The sequence below is a fragment of the Equus caballus genome, chromosome 9 (assembly GCF_041296265.1).
Source record: "Equus caballus isolate H_3958 breed thoroughbred chromosome 9, TB-T2T, whole genome shotgun sequence".
Taxonomy (NCBI): Eukaryota; Metazoa; Chordata; class Mammalia; order Perissodactyla; family Equidae; genus Equus; species Equus caballus.
The window spans coordinates 56,361,263-56,380,633 of NC_091692.1; the positions used below are offsets into that span (position 1 = coordinate 56,361,263).

Consider the following 19,371-nt stretch of genomic DNA (forward strand, 5'->3'; position numbering starts at 1 on the left):
CTCTGTAAAATAAAGATTTGGACTACTTTAAGGCTTTTTTAGACCTTTAGGAATTCAAAATAATTTTTTTAATGGTTGCTAAGAATTGAAAAATTTAGAGACTATAATATTTCCTTTTATTCATTTTTTTCAGTGTTTGAAAGATGTATGGTGATCCTGAAACCATCAGATGTAAGACAGCTTCTGGCAACTTCAGAGGAAGTTTGTCTACACTCAGGCTGCAGTATTTTTAGCAAACATGATTGGACAGTGGGCCTATGCTCTATCTTTTGGTGGAGTGAAAAATTTGAGCCAGTGAAGCCAAATCCTTATAGCAAGCAGTATGACTGGCTCCTTGCTGATTGCAAATAGGCATTTAAAATGTGAATTTGAAATCGGATATCTCCATTACTTCCAGCTAACATGGCATCATAGGTGTTTCCTAAGTTTTAAGTCTTGGAAAAAAAAGAATACTCCACCAATGTCCGCCGTCTCCACGAGGAACTCTGTAATGGAAACTTCACTTTTGTGTGTTCCCACTCTTCTCTCTCCATCTCCCTATCTTCTGCACAGTCATGCCCTCTTACTAAATAATTCAAGAATAGGGTCTTGGAAAACTTAAATCACAAACTTAAAAGAAATAAAACTAATATTTTCCCAGTCTCTTGGCCATCATGATGTCTTATAGTCAAAAATCAATAAATGTTTCTTAAAACACCTTGGGATTAAGTAGAAGAAATAGCACACCCATTACAAAACATACATAGTTAAGAAATTGGATCTTTCTTCTCAGCAGGTACCACTTGTAAATAAGAATGAATTAGGGGCCAAAATGCAAAACCAAAAATGAAGCAGCTACATGTAGTTAGTAATTTCTAGTTTGAACATAAGTGAATATTGTGGCTTCATGTGTATTATTTTATATTGTACTTTTCCTATTATCGATGGTTTGGACTTTAATAAGAGAAATTCCATAGTTTTTAATATCACAAAAATCAGACTATTTGAACAGTGTATTCTAGAAAGCAATATACTAACTGAACTGAAGTAAATGCTTGTATATATTAAGATAACCTTAAACCTTTTTCTCTAATGCCTTAACTGTCAAATAATTAAAACTTTTAAAAGCATAGGATTATACTCAGCATGCTAGACTGAGAAGTAAACACTGATGTGATTAGAGCAGGTACTGTTGCTGTCAGTGTTTAGCACTATGTGTTTAGCTGTGTTTATGCTATGAAAGTGCAATATTAGACACTAGCTAGCTAGTACTGCTGCCTCATGTAACTCCAAAGAGGAAAACAGGATTTGATCAACTAAGTGCACATGTTTCTTTAAGTTACTCATTGTCCTTTGCTTGGATGCAATGCCATGCAGATTTATGTGGCTGCTATTTTTATTTACTTTACATTACTTTCATTAACACCTTGAATGGAGACCCAAACATTCCCTCTTCAGCTGACCAGCAATGGCCCTTCAACTACAGTAGGAAAAATAAAAATAAAACAAAAACTATTGTGTGTGGAAATTGGTTATAACTGGCACTTAAGATCAGAAAAAAGTTCTTTATACTTGATGCCTTAAAATGCTGTCTGACCAAAGCTCTGAAAGACTTTACGATAGGCAGTAAGACTTGCTGCAGTACTACTGAGTTTTTGTAGAATTGTTACATTTGATAATAAAACTCACCTGTTTAACCTCAATGTTTGCGTTCTTTTTTGTTAGTAGGAGAAGTTGTGGTAATGGTGGAAGGGTGTGGTAAGCCATCTTTTCCGTAGGTGGTAAGGTTTTTCCTAAGCTTTCCATAGGTATTTGTAAAAGCTATCAATGATAAACGTGCTCCAGAGACCAGTTCACACAACTATCCTTAGAGCATAAATCATTGACTTTGATTTTGAAACTCTTAACAATTATGGTAGTCATAGATATTAATATTTGTCCTTGCATCTTATTACTGGAGTTCTATTTGCTTGACAGTTTGGAAAATTTAAGCCACGTAAATCTAATAAGATCTACAACTTGCGTGTTTCTGTATCCCATACGCTCCTCCTCTATTCTGATTACTCTGTCTTTGCTGATACCAAGTTTTCCAATATTCTCTAATCAAAATTCTATCCATTCCTTAGGGCCATCGTTAAGTCTTGCTTAACTTCTACCATTTCAGAGCTATATTTATTGTCAGTATCACTTGACCTATATACTCTTGTTATAGAGCTCAAGTGTATCAATTCCAAATTTAGAATATAACCTCAAGGGCAGGAAGTATATCTCTATTTCCCTCATTTCTAGCAAATTCTGTCGACTGAATATGCCCTTGTTAAGCATTCATTGAAGTTTAGTTCACCTGGGGAGGTTTTTCAGTCCTAGTCCTTACCAATATCATTTACAAAAATGGAGCAACTGCTTTCAGGTTTGTACTTCAGCTTTGGGTTTCTCTGGCCATTATCTGCAAGGAGGCAGCAGAGTTCTCTAAGCAAGCAGAGATTCTGACCATGGTCCTCTTTGCTTTGATGTCTCTGGCAGGCATTTGATGTTGCCCAGGCTCATCCCTGCCTTCAGCAAAAACAGAGTTGCCTGGGCTAAACTGGTTTCCCTATTTACCTCCCTGAAATAGTACCCCGTGTAGCTGCTCTCCTCCTGGCAGAAAAGAAAATGGGTAGTTAGGAGGATGTGGAATTGAGTAAGGCTGAGGGGGGTAAAAAGGGAGAAAGAGTAAAGAGGACCAAAATACACAAAAGATCTTAAAAAGCCCATCTCTTAGGTTTATAGTTAATAACATAATTTCTGTTCTCCCTGCTTTCTCCAGCTCTTTGGGGGGAAAAAAAGTCTTTTAAAAACTTATAGAGGGGGCTGGCCCCGTGCACTCCTCTTCAGTGGCCTGGGGTTTCGTGGGTTCAGATCCCAGGTGCCGACATGGCACTGCTCATCAGGCCACGCTGGGGTGGCATCCCACATGGGACAACGAGGGGCATTTAAAACTAGAGTAAACAACTATGTACTGGGGGGCTTTGGGGAGAATTTATAAAAAGTAGATAGAGTAATATAATGAACCAAGTTTCAACAATTATGAACTCCAGGCCAATTTTGCTTTATGTTTCTTCCCACTTTCCCCCCTGTTGAATTATTTTGAAGCAAATTCTTTGGGTCAAGTTAAAAATGGAGCTCTAGCTACAACAAAACAACCGCTGAGATCATGTATGCCCAACAATAATAAGCATTGTATTGGTTAAATGAATCTTCACAACAACCTATTACAGTAGGTACTACTATTATTCTATAGAGTAGGAAACTGAAACATAGGTTAAGTAAAAGCTGCTCGTGGTTGCACAAAGTAAAGGAAGGGATCTGGAAGATAAAATAAGAGACCAGTTGATGTGATTAGTGTTCTCATAGTTGCTTTATCTGCTGTGGTTCTTTTCTTTGCATTGCACAAATGTAGTTCATTGTTTACATTGTCACAGAGTGGGACTTCATAGTGTTCCTGCCTTTTTACCCTATTGTCAGTGTGCCATTAATTCAGCAGCTGAATTATTCAGCAGCTGCATATTATTGCTGTTCTAAAAGTGAATGTTGAGGGGCTGGCCCAGTGGCGCAGCAATTAAGTTCCCATATTCCACTTCTTGGCGGCCCAGGGTTTGCCCGTTCAGATCCTGGGTGCGGACATGGCACCACTTGGCATGCCATGCTGTGCAGGTGTCCCACATATAAAGTAGAGGAAGATGGGCAGGGATGTTAGCTCAGGGCCAGGCTTCCTCAGCAAAAAGAGGAAGACTGGCAGTAGTTAGCTCAGGGCTAATCTTCCTCAAAAATAAAAAAAAATGTAAATATAAAAGTGAATGTTGCTAAATGGGTAGCAAAGTTGCTGGTTACAGACTCAAATTTGTGTTTTATAACTGAAACCCGTGTGATAGTAGAGTTAAACACTAGAAACACATTTAAAAAAATCAATGTGGAATTCTCAGCTTGTTCTGGTTCCCAGCCTCCTTTGTGATTCATCTTCCCCTACCTGATGGTGTTTCTCATGGTTACTTCCTCAGGTGCCTTCTCCATCTATTCGTTCTCCGGGCAAACTCAGTCATTTACTCCCACACCCCTCTGTGGAGCTACAGACATCTTTACCCAACAATATAACAGACATTTCCATTAGGACTTCTCTCTAGACATTTCAAATTCAACACGCTTAAAATAGAACTTAGCTTTCTGTGTCCAAAAACCTGCTGCTCCTTGCGTTCTTTTTACTTCAGGAAGCAGCAGCATATACTGCTGGGTGTTAAGGTTAAGAAAGCCTTTTTTGGGGCAGCTCGTGGCCGAGTGGTTAAGTCTGCGTGCTCCGCTGCGGCGGCCCAGGGTTTTGCTGGTTCTGATCCTGGGCGCGGACATGGCACTGCTCATCAAGCCATGCTGAGGTGGCTTCCCACGTGCCACAGCTAGAAGGACTCACAAGTAAAAATACACAACTATGTGCCAGGGCGCTTTGGTGAGAAAAAGGAAAAAGAAAAATCTTTAAAAGAAAGTCTTTAAAAGTTTTTTTAAATTGAGATCATAATAGTTTGTAAGATTGTGAAATTTCAGTTGTACATTATTATTTGTCACCAAATCTGTGCCCCTTTACCTGTTATGCCCACCCCCCAACCCCTTTCCTCTCTGGTAACCATTAATCTGTTCTCTTTGTCCATGTGTTTGTTTATCTTCCACATATGAGTGAAATCATACGGTGTTTGTCTTTCTCTGTCTGGCTTATTTCACTTAATATAATACCCTTAAGGGCCATCCATGTTGTTGCAAATGGGACAATTTTGTCTTTTTTATGGCTGAGTAGTATTCCATTGTATTTGTATACCACATCTTCTTTATCCACTCATCAGTCCATGGGCACCTGGGTTGCTTCCATGTCTTGGCTGTTGTGAATAGTGCTGCAATGAACATAGGGGTGCATGTGTCTCTGAATTGTTGATTTCTAGTTGTTTGGATAAATACCCAGTAGTGGGATAGCTGGGTCATAAGGTATTTCTACTTTTAAATTTTTGAAAAATCTCCATACTGTTTTCCATAGAGGCTGCACCAGTTTGCATTCCCACCAGCAGTGTATGAGGGTTCCCTTTCCTTCACATCCTCTCCAATGTTTGTTATTTTTTGTCTTGGCGATTATAGCCATTCTAACAGGTGTAAGGTAATATCTCAATGTAGTTTTGATTTGCACAGAATGCTTTTTTCTTAAAAAAAAAAAAAAAACCTTTTAAAAACACATCTGATGGGGCTGGCCCCGTGGCCAAGTGGTTAAGTTAGCGCGCTCCGCTGCAGGCGGCCCAGTGCTTCGTTGGTTTGAATCCTGGGCGAGGACATGGCACTGCTCATCAAGCCATGCTGAGGCAGTGTCCCGCATGCCACAACTAGAAGGACCCACAACGAAGAATATACAACTATGTACCGGGGAGCTTTGGGGAGAAAAAGGAAAAAATAAAATCTTTAAAAAAAAAACCACATCTGATTACGTGTTTTTTTTTTAAAACCTCTTTTGAGGTATGCGTGAAATACAAAAAGGTGTACATATTTAATGTGTACAGCTTGATGAGTTTGGAGGTAAGTCTACACCAGTGAAACCATCACCACCATCAATGCCACAAACATCCATCACCTCCCCAAATTTCCTCCTGCCCTCTTTGCTTCTTTGTGTATGTGTGATAAGAACACAATGTGATTATGGGTTCTTAAAGGTTCCCATTTGCTACAGGAAACACCTGTATGACTGCATGATATTGCATGAGCTGACTCCTGCCTACCTCTTGAGCTTCTTTCAAGGCACTCTCCCTTTCATGTTCTACTCTTTATTGTACATTTTCTAGTTTTTTGCAGGAGTGATGGGCTTTAGTCTTTGTTTCTTCTGCCTGAAATAACTTTTTTTCTGTTATTCCTCTCTTCACTGCTTAACTGCTACTCAGAAATCTTATTTTCTGTGGAAGAGCTTTTCTGACTCACTAGACTCAGTGAGATCTCCCTGTAATTGGCTATAACTTCCATCACAGCAGTGTATGTCTTCTTTCCCACTGGATCCTTAGAAGCTAGCCAGTGCTTGGGATATACACAATAAATATTTGTTGAACAAATAAATTTATGGTCATTCCTGCAGGGAAAACTAATGTGATTCTATATAGTTTTCTCTTTCTTTTTTCCTTTTTATCCCCAAAGCCCCCTGGTACATACTTGTATATTCTTCGTTGTGGGTCCTTCTAGTTGTGGCATGTGGGACACCGCCTCAGCGTGGTTTGATGAGTGATGAGCGGTGCCAAGTCCGTGCCCAGGATTCGAACCAATGAAACACTGGGCCGCCTGCAGCAGAGTGCGAGAACTTAACCACTCGGCCACGGGGCCAGCCCCTGTATAGTTTTCTTTTAAGAATTTTTATGAATTCAAATGTTGCTAAACAGCAAAAACTGTTTTTCTTTAGCACCATTTAAAAAAAAAGTTTAAAATGTTAGTATTAATCCAGTTATTAATGGTATGCTTTTTACATTGAAGTAAAAATTCAATTCATCCAAAGAGAGTTTGGTATGAAATTTACCTAAATAGGATGATATCGGCTGCTTCTGCCATCTACTGGACACGTACTAGTACTGGCTATTCAGGGTCCTATTCTCAGCCAGAGTGGTTATCCAGGATTCCAAAACGATTTTAAAATTACGTCATAATTGGTGAATTTTTTTTTTTTACTGTATAAAAAGATAAAAAGTGTCGTGGCAATTTCCCTGTTACACCTAAATTATTACGGTGGTAAGCCATACTTTTGGTGGGAAACATTTTTTTCCCAAAAAATCATTGTGCTCTTTTGGTTTTAAGATACCTAGAATTTGGAAGTGGGGTTAGTCCTCAACATGGCAGGTCTAAATATGCCTGGTAAGTCATCTTCACTGGCTGGTCGACTGAGAAACTGTTCAGAAGCAGCTCCAGACTGCACTAGACCCGCCAAGGTCTTGACCGAGCCTTTTGCAGGGTGGGAAAATAGCAGAAGCAAGTTCATGCATCAGGACTTTAGGAATGGCAGCTGCTTTTCTGAATTAATGCAACTGAGGTACTCAGAGGCCGTGTGCTATCTAACTGCCTTCACTCTATTAGAAGAAAGAATTCAATTTGTTATTTACATGTGCCCAGAAAGCTTGAGAGTAATCGATGATAGATGGCTTCTAATAGGGCAGTCTCAAGTCATAAATAGGATTGACAGAGTTAGTAAAAACAAATAAAAAACCAAACCAAACCAAAAACAGCATACTCAATCAAATGGGAATTTCAGATAAACAACAAATAATTTTTGTTTTAAAGATTTTATTTTTTTCCTTTTTCTCCCCAAAGCCCCCAGGTACATAGCTGTATATTCTTCGTTGTGGGTCCTTCTAGTTGTGGCATGTGGGACGCCACCTCAGCGTGGTTTGATGAGCAGTGCCATGTCCTCGCCCAGGATTCGAACCAACGAAACACTGGGCCGCCTGCAGTGGAGCACGCGAACTTAACCACTCGGCCACGGGGCCAGCCCCTACAAATAATTTTGGTTTAAGTATGGCCCAAATATTGAATGGGACATATGCTAAATGTCCCGTATTTTATCTGGCAACTCTAATATAATTCAATTCAACTCAATTTCACAAATATTTAGAGGGCTTACTATCTGAAAGAAGAGAGGAAGAAATCTTGGTACAAAGTTGGCAAACTTTGTCTACTAAAATAGAAGCTTTGGGGCCAGTCCCATGGCATAGTGGTTAAGTTTGGCATGCTCCACTTTGGCAGCTTAGGTTCACTGGTTCAGATCTTTGGTGCAGACCTACACCACTTGTTAGCCATGCTGTGGCAGCAACCCAAATATAAAGTGGAGGAAGATTGGCACAGCTGTTGGCTCTGGGCTGATCTTTCTCAAGCAAAAAAAAGAAAAAGAGGAAGATTAGCAACAGATGTTAGCACAGGGCTACTCTTCCTCAACAAAAAGATTAATAAATAAAATATAATAGAAGCTTTGCCTGGGAAAATCTCAACAATAGGCCACCTGGTAACAATAATTCTTTGCTTAATTGATGAGTATTATTTCATATGCCATTTGGTCAGAAATCTCTTCCTGGAGGAGTTTTAACTCTAGAAAAAAACTGTACTTTAGAAAATATCCTAAGATGTTTAATATGTTCAATTTAAAAATGTTTAAATAGAATACACATTGTTTAATATATCCCACTTGGGAGAATTATATAGTCCCAGTTTGACTCTGCTGGTTTGTAAGATTGTAGCTCTCCCAGTCAGTGGAAAAGAAAGACAGCAGACCCTTATGATGAGTGATAACGGGCAAATGTATTCACGAGGCACCAAAGTACAGCATCAAACAATGAGGAACAAATGTGGCCTGCTTGAGAAACAGCTGCAGGAGGAACTGACAATATACCCCGTTATCTCCTCTTGTTACATAAAAGGCATAGGGAAAAAAAACCAAACATTGATCCATGGTCACAAGAGAACTAGTGACAAACTGAGACAAAACAACTTCAACTCAAAGGACAGTTCTCATGGATAGTGCAAAATATACAACTTAGGTTGGTCTTCTAAGCCACACCTACAGCTAATACTATTATCAACAATTTCTAATTCCCAAAATAACTGTCTATAATGTATTTCTTTTTTTCCTGAGGAAAATTTCCCTGAGCTAACATCTATGCCAATCTTCCTCTATTTTGTATGTGGGTCACCGCCACAGCACAGCCACTGACAAGTGGTGTAGGTCTGTGCCCAGGATCCAAACCCATGAACCTGGGCTGCCAAAGTGGAGCACGCCAAACTTAACCACTAGGCCATGGGGCCAGCCCCTACAATGTATTTTCAAAGAGAAGAAAGCATGGAGTTAAAACAAGACCAAAATACAAGCCAGGATATAACGGTGGTATGGGTGTTTGGTGTTTTTGAAGATGAACTGATCACATTTGGTTCAGACTTCACAAAGGAGATTTGAAAATAATATAAAGATGTCAACCAATGGATAGTCAAGATTTTATTACTGTCAACAAATAAGAGGCATAAACTGCAAGAGAAGCAAAAAGTTTGAGGTCTCAAGAACTGCAATTTGGGAGATACAGATTTGAGTAGAAACTCAAATGTGCTCTGATTAAAGGAGAGGGACTCAGAGTTTTTATGAAAAAAGGGAGGAAGATGAGGTAAATTTTATTAAGGGAAATTTCATTGGTGCTGGATGAGGTAAGGCTAGGTTTCTACTTCATAGATTGGCTTGAGATTTGGTCATCAGGCAAAAGGTTAGACTTGTACTTCATTGATTGGTTAGAAATTCAATTGTCAGCACTCCAGTTTTATCAGTCCTTACAAACAAGCTATTCTTATCTTTACTGACTTGGAATGTTGGTGGTTTGGTCCAGTTTGGGAGACAAAGAAAACAAGACATGCAAGGCAATTCCTCTGAAATCGCTTCTCCAGCTCTATTTTAGTACGGATCCATTCATGTCATCTTTTACATTACATAATAAAGATGAAACAAAATTCCATATCTTTAATAGAAAGCTGAACTGATACAAAGATTTCATGCTAATTATTCTGTTACTGCTAATAGGATGAAGCATTTGACAGAAGAATGTTTTTGACATAGCTTTCGCTTGTATTTTTCTTGGTTTCAAGTAGGTAAGTCCACAGGGGCTTTTGTTTCATATTCTCATATTCTGGCAGTGCGTTGTGCCTGGCACATAGAAAGCACAAGAGTAATTTCAAGAAAGAAATCTCAGGAATCATCTTCATCATTTATCATATCCAATTTGTCCTTAGGCTCTGTAGTATTTACCTCCAGCACCTTTTGAATCCATTCTCTTTGAACATTTTTCTTTCCATCGCGTTAAGCCAAGCCTTTATTTTTTACTACAATAGCTTCCTAATCTACATTTCCTAAAGACTTAACTTCTTAAAACAAAGAATATTTCATATCACTTTCTAAAACTATCCATTGCCTACAGAAGCAGTCCTCAAATTTTTAGAGGTGGCCGAAAATCACTTTGTTCTTTGAGAGTAAATTGCAAATAAAAGACCATTTGAGAAATGAGGTGTTTAAGATTAGTCAAGGTGTGGCAAAGGGTAATGAAATGACGTTTCAAATTTTGGTCTGGAAACTAGAAGCCCATAGTTTGCAATGGCAAAATAGTTAATAGAGTTACCACTGGAAGTTGTCTCAGGACCACGTGTCCACTAGATATGTGCATTACCATCTGGAAGCACTTTAGATTCTTTTTTGGATGTAGCACACATTTTGAATCAAAAATGGTCAGTTTGTCAAAATGCAAAACTACACCGGTTCAAGGATAGAATGATCCACTCTTATCATCCTTATGTGGAGGTTTTAGGGTTTGTCTTCCTTAAGCAAATAGACAGCCAGTTATTTCTTTAGCGAAATGGGTTTACTCCTCCTGATCAGCAAAGAACCACAATTGAGGACCTGCCACCATAAGCAGCCACGTCTGGGTCCCCAGCAGCAAGGCGAGAAGAAACTCTTTATAGAGAGGAAGAAGAAGTTGAGAGAACTGTTGTAAACAGAGAGTCCATTGGAGGAATTGAGAGTTCCAAGTGTGGTGGCTTTCCATGGGCTGAGTTGTGACAGTCTCTTATTGGCTGAGCTTCTTGGCTCATCAAAGAGGAAATCTTCCTACTTCCCGGCTAGGCTCTGCTATGGAGGTAAGGCATCAGAGCTCCTCCTTTTGGCCTCCAGACTCCATTTTAAAGAGGTTTCTGTTTATGAATTTACACAGGTTGAAGGGAAGAATGTTTCTACTAAGGAACAAAATCACGATTCCACTGATTTCTGTCTAAAGATTGAATATCTCTTTTCTATGTCCATTTCATTTTAAGAAGCTATTTCTTCTCTCCACTACTGTATAGAGCAGGCAAATATAAATTATAAAATTAAGTTCATCAGTCACCTTGAGGTGATCATGAAGGAACTATAGGAGGAATGGATATCACCTCCAGACCCTTAACTTGGAAAACAGTTGTCCTCAGTGGCCACTGTGTTGTTCTCCCATGAGGTGGAGCTCTTGAGGTGCAGCTCACCTGATAAACAGGTCACTCTGGTATCTGCTGTCCATGTACATGGGCCCTCTCATATCTTGCAGTTTTCAAGGTCAGTACATTCTGTTCTCTCTCTGCTTTGGCCCAGGTCTTTTGTGGTTCACTGGTACCCTCCATGGTGTTTCTAATTCCTAGTCCGGTGTTGTTTGACAGCAAGACAAACTTACAGGCAATCAAAGGCTTAAAAACAGTTCGTGGAACTGTTTTTGCACAGCGTTGAAAATTGGTAGCTTCTCCCCGAATATCCTAACTTGATAAAGGTGCTATTAGGAGAATCTTGCTCCCTGCTAAGAATGGGACATCCGTAATTACGCCATGACTTCAGTGAGTTCTTGTGCTTTCTTCTCTCACTCTAAAATGGGCATTTGTCAGTTCCTAAATGTACTTCTAAGTGCTGTTGGGGGAAAGGTTCTAGTATTTGTTGGAGAATGCCAGATATAGTAAAAGTGAAGACACAAACAGTATAACAAGTTAAAATTATGTTCCCTTGCTGTGGAATATGTAAATACATCCCGCCCCCCGCACGGGTCACAATATTACTGTCTTTTAAAATAATTTCATGAAATGCAAATGTGTTTGTTTAACCAGTTTGGGTGGTTGAAAACACTAAGTTCCAAGTACAAGTTTCTTTCCCATAATGGTCGTGGCCCACTAAACCAAAGTGCCAGCCCAGAGTGTTCTGTCGCGCTCTGAAATCACCCCGAGACGGCAGGCACCGCTAGGAGTTCGGAGCCCTGGATTCCAGTTCGGAAGGGGAGGTTAGCGTTGTGACTCACACCTCGCCGGACCTCAGTTTCCTCTCTGTAAAATGAGGCGGGTGTAGTGGCTGAAGGTGGAAGGTGTAACTGATGATATTCTCCGACTCCCTGAGTCGAATCACAGAAGTCCCGGAAAGCACTGTCGGGCTCCCACCTTTCTTGTAAGGACCGGCGAGAAGCAGGCCTGCCGCGGGACCCACGGGTCTCTCTCTCCCCAGGCGAGCTGGTGGGGGACTTCCGGCGTGGGCGGCGCCACCGACGCCAAGTCGCCCTCCTGCCTGCGCAGGCTCGGGCGCCCCAGCGAAACGCTCCGGCCGCCCTCTGCTCCCGGCACTCTGGTTCCCCGGCCGCCCAGGGGGACGCAGTTGGCGGCGACACCGGAGATGGGCGGGTCAGGAAGTGGGGGCGCGGCGGCCAGGAACGGGCCTGGGGCAGCGGAGGGGTTCCGCAACGCGGAGGGCAGGAGACTCCGGGCCGCTGGGGAGCGGGAGGGGCGACCCGGCCTCCGCGGAGACCATGGCGGAGGAAGAAGGTGATTGCCCCGCGGTCTCGCGCGCCAACTGTCGCCGGAGGTCTCGGGAAAGGGGCAGGGGCGCGAGGGGCCCGGAGGCCCGGGCGGGTGGCTGCGGCCCCGCGCGGAGGGCGGGAAAGAGCGGGGCGGCGGGGGGAGGTTTGCGGCGAAATTCACAGGGAGCCGAGTGGGTAGCCCGAAGTTTCATTGACCAAGCGGGAAGCAAAGGTGGAGCTTAAAGTTCGAAATCGGGTAGGAAGAGAAAAAGCTGTGGGTTGAGAGGGAGGGCTAAGACCAGATGATTGATCGGGTGGGGGACATGGTTTGGGTTAGAAGGTGTAGGGACTGAGTGCATATTAGAAAGTGATAGTCTTTAACCAGATGCCCCTCATTGAGCGCGCTCCTTAAAGGTCTGTGGATTCCGACAGATACAGTCACCAGGTGAGAGGAGCCGCGCGCCCAGGGTGTAAAGAGGGGCTTGGGATAGACATGGTAAGGTGAATTGGGAGGGGATGAACAAGCGGAAACTGATGACGGCCAAGTTCTCTTAAACGTTAGGGGGAGAAGGCCTTGGGCGAAGGGGTGTAAGTAGTTTTGGAGGATCAGGAGGCCAGGAGTGTTTGAGGGTGAAAGTGGGTGGGCTGGGAAACCTGTCCATGCTCCTTCAGAGCCAATGCCAAGAAAATTAATTCATTCGGCAGTATTTATTCATAGAAAATGGTAGATATGAGAGAGAAATGGGGAGTTGGGAGGAACTTAGCTACTGATAGATACAGTATTATAGGAAACGTTCATGGCATAGTAACTTCATGATACCCGTACTAGTTTCAGGAACAGGAATACAGGATGGTGCCATTTGGTTGAGCAGTTAGATTTTTTCATTCTGGTGGAAAGCATGACTTTTTACTTGATTGAGTGGAGTTGTGAATGTGGTCTATTTAGATTTAAGCCTTACTGAACCAAGAATGCAAGGGAGACTTTCAAGAATTTAGTGGAAAGTGATTTTAAAAAAATTAATGGTAAGAAGTGTGGCTGCTCTGTGACTTGCTGCTCTGCCCCTGCGCTCATGCTTGCTTCATATTTGCTTCCTCTTCCTTGAGTTTTCAGTGTTAAAACTGATCTAAATTTGAGACACTCTACCTAAAAGCGGCTTCAAAGCCAAAGCTGTTTGTAGTTGGTAAGGAAGAATGTAATTCCATTTGTTGCCTTGGTTTTATCTTGGTTGTAGTATATTATTTTAAACGTTGCTTGATGTTTTTTCCTTTTCTGACTAATTGCAAATCTATGGGGTTAGGTTGATAAGCTAGCTTGTATGTTTCCATGAGCACTTTTGTGCTTCAGTTAAAGCACGAAAAAATTTAATACCACTGTGCTAAAAGTCTTTAATATTATACATAGTGCAAAATGAGAAATTGTTTTAGGAGATTATAGTTAACACCCAATTAAAAGATGTAATGTGGAACCAGTTAAAAATACCATAAAGTTTTATGAAATTTGCTTCTGTGATATAAAGTGAAAAATGGTTTTTGGTTGTACAATTATAGATCATCCAAAGCAATGAAATATATCTTATATGGAACAATTAATGGGTTGCAGTTTTGTTAAAATATAGTTTCATGCTTTTTTTTTTTTTTTTTTTTTGCTGAGGAGGACTGGCCCTGAGCTAACATCTGTTGCCAGTCTTCCTCTTTTTTGCTTGAAGAAGATTCTCCCTGAGCTAACATCTGTGCCAGTCTTCCTCTATTTTGTATGTGAGTCTCCACCTCAGCATGGCTGTTGACAGGTGGTGTAGATCCACATCTGGGAACTGAGCTGGGCTGCTGAAGCAGAGTGTGCCAAACTTAAGCATTAGGCCACAGGGCTGGCCCAAACAAATTTTTTAATTCCATAAACATTTGGGAGCTTCCTGTGTTAGATACTGGGATATAATAGTCAACAGTGAATGAGTCAGTTCTCATCATGATGCTGATGCTAGTAATGATATTTGTAGCAAGCATGTCTGTGTGCCAGGCGTTATTCTGAGTGCTTTACATTTACTTGGCACTCTGCTTTTTTTCAAAACACATGCTATCTTGTATTCAGTGTATTAAAATGAGACTGAATAGTCTATTTTACTTGTATCCTGATGTTCTCTGTATCCCTTTTTGCTTATCATTCACATTTCCACTTGGATCCTCTTTGTCTCACTTTTTCTCTAAGTAAATACTCTTTGGGAATCTCGTCTTCTAAAAAGGTCTTCCTTGATGCTATGGAGGGTCAGGGTGTTTATATTTATGCTTCCTGAAAGAAATGTTAGAGCAAAGAAAGAAGTGACAACTTTGAGAAGAGCTGTATTAACTTCACTTGGAAATTGCTAGGTATGGTCTGCATGGACATTTGCAAGCCTGTTTGTAGCCTGACTAACAATCTCATGTGATGATCACTGGTCCGGAGACTGAAATAGCAGGTTATTTTTGTAGCTATGTTATGTTCATTTAGTTTGACTTTTTCTTTACAATGCTAAAGATATAGGATAGTGAAACAGAAACTTGAATGCTGTTCCAGAGCTTTCCTATCGAAATTAGTAATCTAGCTTGTCCACCGCTTTGGCCTTCACTGCTTATCCACGTAGACAGAGAGTCCTGACTTTGTTTATCAGTTGTGAAGTTTAAGATCAATAAAGGAAATGAGGTGAAATTTGCATCCGTGTTTTGTTTCTTGGTGACAGGCAAAAAACTAATTTTGGGGACAAGATTGAAGAAATTGGCCAAAATGAATACTGTATTTCCCAAGGTGTACTTTTTTGCTCCCACAGTTTAATGCCACTGAAATGGGCATGTCTTAAATTCAGTGTATGAATTTAATATAGTAGTGTTTTTTTTCCCTAAAGAACTGTTATTAAATAGTATCTTAAAATGTGTGGCATCTTAAAATCAAGAAAATATTACAAATCCTTTATAGATTATTTATTTGTATGGTCCTTTGTCATTGCTAATATAAATTCTTGAGAGATGACTTAAGATTTGTATACTCCATAAATTATTTGGGGATCTGTGCAAAATTTTTGTGTAAATTGTACTTTTATAAATAAAATCCATTTATATGCACAGAGAACACTTTATTAAAGTCCCTGTAAAGTGATTCATTTTATAAAGAAATTTTTTAAAAAGAAAAATGATAGCTTTTTATAAAGAACACTTTTTATGTGAATATTCCCTTCCCAATTTATCTTTATCTTAAATGTGTGCTTTTAGACTCTAATAAAAGAGACCTATCTAACCCAGTGGTCACATACATTTGTTAACTACCTCAATAAATCTATTAACTTGATTGCTAAAATTATCCAAGTCATTCTTTTCTTTTTTTTTTTTTTGAGGAAGATTAGCCCTGAGCTAACTACTGCCAGTCCTCCTCTTTTTGCTGAGGAAGGCTGGCCCTGAGCTAACATCGTGCTCATCTTCCTCTACTTTATACGTGGGACGCCTACCACAGCATGGCGTGCCAAGCGGTGCCATGTCCGCACCTGGGATCCGAACTGGCGAACCCCGGGCCACCGAGAAGCCGAACGTGCGCACTTAACCGCTGCCCACCAGGCTGGACCCCCAAGTCATTTTTTTCAAAAATCCAATTCTATTCATGTTTAATCATGCATGTGTAACTATTTTTTTTTTTTAAGATTTTATTTTTCCTTTGTCTCCCCAAAGACCCCTGGTACATAGTTGTGTATTTTCAGTTGTGGGTCCTTCTAGTTGTGGTGTGTGGGATGCCTCCTCAGCATGGCCTGATGAGGAGTGCCATGTCCGTGCTCAGGATCCCAACTGGTGAAACCCTGGGCCACTGAAGGGGATCGTGGAAACTTAACCACTCGGCCACGGGGCCAGCCCCGCATGTGTAACTATTAAGTACTCTTCTTGTGGTTATATTTTTTTGTTTGTGTTCTTTTTTAATAAAATTAAAAATAATAACTTGTATCTGAAGACTTTATTTGGCTTTACATAAATCTTCGTTCTTGTTGACAGCTTCTAATTTTTTCTTTAACCCATAGCAGGGGAAAATTAAAAGAGCATCATGAAGAAAGAATATAATAATATTTATTAGTTGACCCAGATTTGCATGCAAAAATACTTAAAATCTACAGTATGGCTTTTCTAATAACAACGTCATTTTCTAATGTATTCTTTGGCTTCACTAGTTAACATGACTATGAAATAAATGATAGTATAGAAATGGTTAAAAATTAGGCTAGTCAGACTGAATCCACTAAACGTACAGTAGTTTTATTCTCACTAGGCCAGCGTTTAAAAATATTTTTGCAAGCATGAATTTCCTTTCAAGCTATTTAAAAATATTTATTGTATTCATTTTGCACAGTAAAGTTAGAGAACCATCCATTTGATCATCAGTAACAGTAGCTGATTCCCTTCTCCTCTTTTGACTCTTCTTTTTAGGCTGATATTTCATAGACTAAAGTCATTACTAAGAGAAAAGAAAAAATCTCTCCTCTGCTTCTGTAAGGAGGAGATAAATTCTTGTACCACCTTATAAACTTGACAGGACATTGTGTACCTGCATGACAGTCATAGTCTACCCCATAAGATAATTAATTCTAGAGAGGAAAAGTAGTTAAGTTGAATATAGTAAATTCCTATTTAATTTGGAATTTAGTTTACTTGTATTGAGGTACTTTCTGTATTACATTTTTTTTATCGGATATAGAAAGGGTATCTAATATTGGGGAATTTTCTGAGAGCTTCCCAAATATAGGGATATTTATAGATTCAGCTTATCTTCTAATATGTAAATCTATGATTGTTGAACGGTAATGATACCATGGCATTGTGAAATTCTACAGAACTTTCAGGATTATTAAAAAACTGAAGTATAGTTTTATGACTAATGTATTTTATTATATTGTGATTTTTAAAAAATTGTTAATCCATGAATGATACATATGATATTCTCAGGTAATGAAGATAATAAGCTAATTTATTAAATAATACTTTGTCCCCCGATAATTCTGGAAAAGAGTTTACTTATTTTGGGATAGTTTGAAAATAACATTGTCTCAGGAGAAGAGCTCGTTGGTTTATCAGTAGGACTCTGAAAGCACTGGTTGGAGGTTTAGCCTATATTGTCTTTGTCTGTAGGAAAGACAGTTTTGTAGGAAGTGCTAAAATAATTATGAAAAAATTATCTTTGGTACTAATTGGTCTCCATGTTACTTTTGTCTTAGTATAATAAAAGTTAATCATTTTGGGATACAGACAGAATAATTTGGTACACACGCTGCAATAACTTCTCAAATATTTTAAGGAGCAGTTATAGAACTACGCCAAAGAAAAAAGCCAAAGTCTTCGGAAAATAAAGAATCTGCCAAAGAAGAGAAAATCAATGACACTCCAATTCCTGAAAGAGCTCCAAAATGTAAGTTAGATAGATTTGGAGTTTTTGTGCTACTACAAAAATAGTTATGCTAGGTAATATATTTTATATTAATGTTTTAAATGAGTAAACATATTTTGTGATTAAGTATGTGGTGCTATTGGTCAACTTTCATTAGGTTTTGCTGTAGGAAAATCCCTAAATCTCACTGGCTTACAACAAACATTTATTTCTGATTAACATTACATGTTGTGGCTACAGGTTGGCTGATGTAGCTTCATGTGTCATAAAGCAACAACCCCTATTTGGGACATGCTTTCTTGTGGCAGAGGAAAAGAGCAGGAGAGCAGGCAGAATCAGGCATTGCCTCCTAAAGTTTCTGCTGAATTGACACACTGTCACTTGTACGCACATCGTGTTGACCAAAGCAAGGCGTATAATCAATCTACACATGGGATGGAGAAGTATACTCTTACTACAGGGAAGTATTGTAAGTCACATGGTAGTGGGCAGGGATGAGTAATCTTTCTATAGGAAAGGAAACAAAACTTGGGAATAATAATAACAGTCTACCACATTCTGTCCTTTTGGTCATAAATATTTACTTCTCTCCCTCAGACAAAATATACTTGCTACCTCCCCCACCCCAAGGAAGATGCCCAGTTTTATCCAGTCATGGCATCAGTCTTGAAGCCCAAGGTTTTTTTTATCTACGTGAGGGATAGCTATGACTCATTCTGATCCATTCTGATCGTTTTAGTTCTGACTTATGAACTAAAAAGACAAGTTATCTGCTCTGTGTCACGGGAGCCCGAGACCACCCCCATCTTTTCAGATTAGCTAGAAGGACTTGCAGGTCTCACAATATAGTTGTATTCACAGCTATGATTTATTACAGTGAACAGTGTAAAAATCAGCAAAGGGAAAAGGCCTGTGGATTGAAGTTCACAAGAAACTAGGCAAAGCTTCCAAGATTCCTCTCCCAGTGGATTCACACAGGACGTGCTTTATTCCTTCAGCATCAAATTGTGACATTTGTTGTTTTGTCTACCAAGGAAGCTATAGTGACTCTGCTTAGGGTTTTTATTGGCAGCTGGTCATGTGCACTCTGCCTACCACATACCAAAATTCTAGACTCCCAAAAGGAAAGCAGTCAACATGAACCACATTGTCTGTACAAGCAAGTTAGGTACAGTAAGCTACTCTTATCAGTTAGAGAATGGTGGGAACCCTCGTGCAAACCAAGTTCCCAGATGCCAGCCAAGAGCAAGAAAGAGCAGAAAGGCAAGCAGGCCTTTCTTAACAAATCAGTTGCAGGCCTGCTATGCTAACTCTTTTTTCTGCATATGCCTCCTCTCCCATTGTACATTGTTGGACAGGGACAGGATAACCAAAATAAATGCTTCCATTCAGAAAGAGGAAGAGTGAGAGACATACATTAGCCACTGGTCCATAGCAATTCTGAAATCTGACTAGATAAATATGCAGTCTCCTTACTCTGGGGTAGAGAATGTTTCTTGATTAGGCCCCAGTTGTTTGCCTTTGGAGTAGCTTCCTAGTTCATTGTTCATGGTCCTTGGCTCCACCCTCTGGAGATCCTTCCTTTTCCATATTCTTCTAAACCATATCTGAAGATGGCTTTGGAGAATATGCCATCTTTAGGAGCTGAACAGCTTT

General features: G+C 39.9%; 2 protein-coding genes across 31 annotated transcripts in view; both read left to right on the forward strand.

The window, feature by feature from the left end:
* ESRP1 (epithelial splicing regulatory protein 1) overlaps nucleotides 1–1,682 on the forward strand; it is a 56,746-nt gene extending 55,064 nt beyond the window's left edge. For all 17 annotated transcript variants that reach the window (XM_070222336.1, XM_005613206.4, XM_005613203.4 and 14 more), the window contains one exon: nucleotides 134–1,682. In XM_070222336.1, the coding sequence (XP_070078437.1) occupies nucleotides 134–140 (7 nt within the window). In that variant the 3' untranslated portion in view covers nucleotides 141–1,682. The remainder of the gene's footprint in view (nucleotides 1–133) is intronic.
* Nucleotides 1,683–8,978: 7,296 nt separating this feature from the next.
* The window catches only part of DPY19L4 (dpy-19 like 4), a 65,396-nt gene continuing 55,003 nt past the window's right edge, over nucleotides 8,979–19,371 (forward strand). For 7 of the 14 annotated variants that reach the window (XM_014728207.3, XM_070222340.1, XM_070222339.1 and 4 more), the window contains exons 1-2: nucleotides 8,979–12,354; nucleotides 17,626–17,736. In XM_014728207.3, coding sequence (XP_014583693.2) covers nucleotides 12,339–12,354; nucleotides 17,626–17,736 — 127 coding nt within the window. In that variant the 5' untranslated portion in view covers nucleotides 8,979–12,338. Of the gene's footprint in view, nucleotides 12,355–13,275; nucleotides 13,353–14,532; nucleotides 14,691–17,625; nucleotides 17,737–19,371 lie in introns of those variants that run through there. The other 7 variants (XM_014728206.3, XM_070222348.1, XM_070222346.1 and 4 more) reach the window with 2 other exon arrangements.